The sequence below is a fragment of the Zophobas morio genome, unplaced genomic scaffold, assembly GCF_036711695.1.
Source record: "Zophobas morio isolate AGI-343-1 ecotype UQ-CSIRO unplaced genomic scaffold, CSIRO_AGI_Zmor_V1 ptg000021l, whole genome shotgun sequence".
NCBI lineage: Eukaryota > Metazoa > Arthropoda > Insecta > Coleoptera > Tenebrionidae > Zophobas > Zophobas morio.
Window position 1 is genome coordinate 3,129,494 of NW_026972126.1, and position 5,283 is coordinate 3,134,776.

Sequence of the window (5,283 nt, forward strand, 5' to 3'; positions counted from 1 at the left end):
AACAACGGTGACAAAAGTTTTGTGATTGGGCAGTCTCCGCCCAGGAAACGTTTGCTGCTACAAACGTTGGCTGCCCGTACAGTAGGACCATGTCGATCATTTCAACATTTGAAAAATCCATTTTCTGTTACGAAAAATCACTCAAACGCCAAATGGTTGTATTGTCATTGTTCCTAAGCAACAGGTATTTTTCAATTTTACCTTTTTATTGTAATCGAGTCCGTCGACCGACTCTCTTTACGTTTTCTTGATCATTCATGACCCCTAGTATAGAACGAAGAAATAGGTCCCCGTTTCCGTCTGTCTGCCGTCCCGGATTTTTATTAGATAGATAATCTCCGGAAGTACTGGGCCGATTGTTGTCAAATTTTGTATTTATATTAGGAATATCATGTAGATGGTAAAACGCTAACCAAAATTTTTGTAATCCTCCTCACCACTAATGTAATGATGTCAATTCAAAGTTGTACATAGTAAGTGAGTTTTAAATAGTATAAAATAACATTGTCCTACACATGTAGTTTAAAAAAAAATCGGTTGTCTGTAAAGTCGGTTTACTGACGATAGTTGAACGTGACAACGTCTTAAGAAAATACTGATGGAATGGTAGCATTTTTCAAAAGAAAATTTTAATTTCATTTGTTTAATAGATTTGTATGTATATAGAGAAGGAGGTAATTAGAAATCACAATGAAATTGATCAAGTTAGATTTATTTATACGCATAAATACAATTATGTCAACTTTTTTTTTACAATTTAATAGTTTTTACAAGCATAAATGTGCGTTGAGCAATTGTTTTACAACTGTTAAACATGTGTAATATTTAATTTCTTACAATCGTTCCGCGTTCTCGCTTGCACTTCAAGCCTTACATGGAACGCCTCAGAGCGAGGTAACGCCGCATGAGTCATGTTTTTTCGTGCGTGCAGCCGGCTCAATCGAATCATAAGACGTTGTCACGTCAAAAAATCAAAATTATAAAACATTTTGCAATTTAATTTTCAATCTGCAAAACCGAATGCTTGGAAATCTTGCAGATGTTTTAAAGTTACTTCAGAACTAATAACTGAGAAATGATACTAGTGTCTGAAATTTATTAATTACCACTGCACAAACTCTTGTATAAAAGAATAAAACATATTTATTTCCTTTTAGAGAGGGATTAGTAATGAGTTTTAATAGAAAGTACATATAATTTCATTGTATTACAAAATAAAGTTGTATATAATTTTTAACAATGACAATGAATAACATTTGTGTCGTAATCAAGATGTTTCTCGTTTTGTACAAATACAGTAAAGCATATAACTCTTGCATTAAATGTTATACATCACATAAAATTAAATTAATATATCATAAATATTATAGAAATTAACATACTGCTAGTCACACCCACGTCAAACGGCGATTATTTTAAATTGACTTTTCTTCCATTAAGTCTTATCCATCACTTAAAATTAAAATAATATAACCCAAATACTATAGAACTCAACACACTCCTGGTCACACACACGCCAAACGGTGAGTTAAGATATATCTGAACGAGATATTTCCCAATCAAGTTTTATATTTTTATATGGACCAGCTTTTAAATATATATTAAATTCTAATTGCACAGCTTTATCAGTCACTTGATTAAGTTCACTTACAACGGTATCATACAATTCAAAGTACTTTTGCTTTTCAGGTACATCGTGGGGCAACAATTTAATAACTAGCAAATAATCGCTAATGGATTCTTTTAATTGTAGCAACGAATGACAGAGCTCATATTTTTCGGAGATAGTAGTAAAAATATGTTTAAAAACATTCTTATTGAGAACAGTGGCAAACAAATTTACAGCAAAAGTTCCATATTCCTTGGTATAAATATTATTTAATTTTATTAAAAGTTTACTTTGATTTTTTAAATTTTCATCCTTCAAAGTCATACACTCAACAGCAATTAATTCCACGAAAGCGTCAGACAAGGTGAAAACTGAACCAAGCACAATTTTCAATTCTGTAACAAATTTTGCATTGGATTTTTCAGCACCCATGTATTTATCAAATAAATTTAGCATAAATTTATTGAACTGTTGTCTTGATGATTTACACATTTTTGGGTGATTCCAACAATTTTTCTTGAAATTAGACAAAATATCCGATAAAACTGTAAACTTTTTGTCAGACTTTAGGTAGAGGAGAATAGTTGCAACAACGTCATTAGCTTCGTTTCCTTTAAAAATACTCTTTCGAATTATATTGAAGGCCAATTCAGGGTCCAGGTTTTCAATAGACGCCTCGTTTATTTTTTGGAATAGAAGCTTTTTCAGTTCGTTGTTTTCATATTTATCCAAGACGTTCCATACTATCGCGATATATTTGGATTTGTATTCAAATGGTATGTTTATTTTATTAAGTGCTTGTTTTAACACTGACAATTGGTTTTTCTCTAAGGCATCAATTTGTGTTTCTATCACTCTCCATAAGGCCTCTGAAGGATTTTTTGAAAAATATTTTATTGTGGGTGTTAATGATGGCACTGTTGCGTTTTTCAAACAATTGTACACGTCATCTACATCATATATCACACAACTCAGGTTCATGGCATGTTTCCTCACCGAGAGAGCTTTAACTTCGTCCAGTTTGTTGATAAACTGTTTTGTCTCACTTTCGGGTAGTTTGTAGATACAACTATACAAAGGAGATAAAGCAAATTGCAAATAATCGCCTTTGCAAAAATCGAAAGTGGCATTTATGACTTCTGTTGGTGAATTTAAATAGTGAAGTACTCTCACAACCTTACCTTGAAGATTATACAAGTCTTTGATATCGTCATCTGTTAAGTCAACTTTGTCAACTGTTGGTACATATGATTTGATAAGTTGCAAATGTGAGGTTGGGGACGATAAAATTGTCAATGGCCTAATCAAATGCTTTTTCTCTTCAAATTCTTCTTCCGCTAATTTCTGTCTGCAAAATTCAACCGTTCTTCGATCTAAATCTAAATGAGTGCATTTTTTTACGAGCCTCCATAACCTTGATGGATTTAGATCTCGGGCTTTAAAGAATATATTTAAATAATAATCAAAATTTTCTTGTAATGTTTTTGGTTCATGCTTCAAAAACCAAATCAATCCTCTTGTCGTACCAAATGAATCAAAAGATTGAAAGTACAGTTTCTTCAGTTGCTGTATTTCTTCGTTTGAGTTCTGCTGACAAACAATATATTGTATGCCTTCGAGTTGGTATGTTGCCAAATATCTATCACTTCCATCTTCTAACATTTGTTTGACTGATTTAATGATTCGTGAATTATCAAAAATAGAAATCGCATCATTAGGGTATTTTGTATTGTAGATTTTGCAAAAGTAAGCAAGCTCACAATCACATACAGCCGCTTGTAATGGATCATCAGAACTTGGTTTTACAAACTCAGTTTCAAGGAATTCACTTATTAAAAGTTTAACAGACTTGAAATCATTGATAATCCCACAAAATATAAGAATACCATCCCTGTCGTGTTTACATTTTAGTATTAACTCTTTTAAAGATTTATCATTCTTCACTAAATACTTTACAGCGTTTAGTATGATATCACTTTCGCCGCAGATCCATCCTTTTTTTGCTTTCTCAGTTGCTATAGCCTCTATAATATATTTCCAATGTTCTTCACCCAACATTTCCAAAACACCTTTATAAGAACTCAGTTTGCTTAAAAAAGCTCTTCTGATTGATGCATCATCATTCTTACATCTTACACAGACTAATTCACAAAGTTTTTCTAGCGAAGTCATATCTTTATTCAGACAACAACATTCTGTCGCTAATTCAATATACTTTGCTCTCTCTGACGTTGTTAAATGATTTATTTTATTCATTAATTCTTTTAGGCAATAATTTGACGTAACATACTTTAAGTAATCCTTTTCGCACTCTAGTTCCATTTTCAATAAGGCTAATTTTTCTCTTTCTTGTGCATTTGGCATCATTTTTAACATATCTTCAAAAACTGCGTTAATATCTTCGGCAAATTTGTGGCAATGCAAGGAGTTGTACGTTGTCTCAAATATATCAAACTGCTGGTGTTTAGGATAATGCCAAATTAGCGAATTCCAGTATAGTTGGTTTGTACTTGGACGCTTCTCAAAAAGTATATCTTTGATTTCTGAACCAACTTTTCTGACCATTACACCGTTATTCAAAATTTTTAAGTAGTCCTCCTTATTATGTACAACAGTGTCTTTTTGGGAACTGACTACACCTTTCGTTGTCCTACGACCCAAAGTGGTGGAAAAACTATATTTATCATATAAGTCAGTAAACAATTTTGGATTTTTTTGTGCTATATATGTGAGAATTGGATTATTATTTATGAAAGCAGAAGTGCCTTCAATCTTTGTTCTTTCCTCCACATACACACAAATTAAATCAGGATCTTTGTTAAAAATTGACTTCAACTGAGCTACACTGAGCTTAACTGGATAACGCTTAATGGTATCTTTAATTTTTAAACTAGAACATTTTGGGAGTAAAACAGTGGCAACAAAAGTTCCATATCGTTTGCAAACCGCATCAAAAAATTGATCAGCAATCTCCTCTTCCACAGGTAGTTTCTTCAAAATCTTCAGTTTCAGGGAATAAGAAATGGTTGGCAAAATACTGTTGGTGAATTCTTCATAATTAACTTCTTTGAAGGCCCGTTGGAAAAACCACTCTTGTTTGGATAGTTTCTTTATGGTAATTTCATCACCACTCATAAAATCTTTGTAAAGGCTGTCAAATACTTTAAAGTAAATCAGGAAGTCTGTTCGTAAAATTTTTTCCAGGTGGTTATTTGGTACCAAGTTCGCTGCAATAGTTGCTAATATCTTTGGCTCGTTTTTGAGCGTGCCATGCTGCTGTAGCAATTTGTACAAATTTTGCTGTTTTTCTTTTATAGTTTCGCCTGGAAGGTTGTGAAATTGTGTAATGAACTGTTTAGCCACATCACCCATGGTGGATTGCTAGCTAAAAAAAATTAACTATAATAACTGATTAAGATAAAAATTGTTTACATAAAAAACGAAAAATATTTTACCTCCCTACAATGTTGCACAATTTTTTGTAATACAAAACTTGTTATTAAAGATGGGTTTTAATATCACTTCGATAACTGCACTATGACGGTGGCAACTTTATATGTATTTTTCAAGTTCTTGTGATAATGATTAAATTAATTATTATCACAAAGGTGACTACAGCACATCACACACACACCCTGCAACCGACTAGTAACCAGCTAGTAACTACATTAGAC

General features: G+C 32.3%; 1 protein-coding gene across 2 annotated transcripts; it reads right to left on the reverse strand.

Annotated features, from left to right (window-relative positions):
- Positions 1–787: 787 nt before the first annotated feature.
- LOC135132389 (uncharacterized) lies at positions 788–5,283 on the reverse strand. Of its 2 annotated transcripts, none has more exons than XM_064060465.1 (2): positions 5,065–5,283; positions 788–4,990 (listed from the first exon to the last, which is right to left on the reverse strand). In XM_064060465.1, the coding sequence occupies exon 2, from the start codon at positions 4,979–4,981 to the stop codon at positions 1,529–1,531; it is 3,453 nt and encodes a 1,150-aa protein (XP_063916535.1). In that variant the 5' UTR covers positions 4,982–4,990; positions 5,065–5,283; the 3' UTR covers positions 788–1,528. The 2 variants fall into 2 exon arrangements, with proteins under 2 accessions (XP_063916535.1, XP_063916534.1); XM_064060464.1 differs by having other exon boundaries at positions 788–4,994.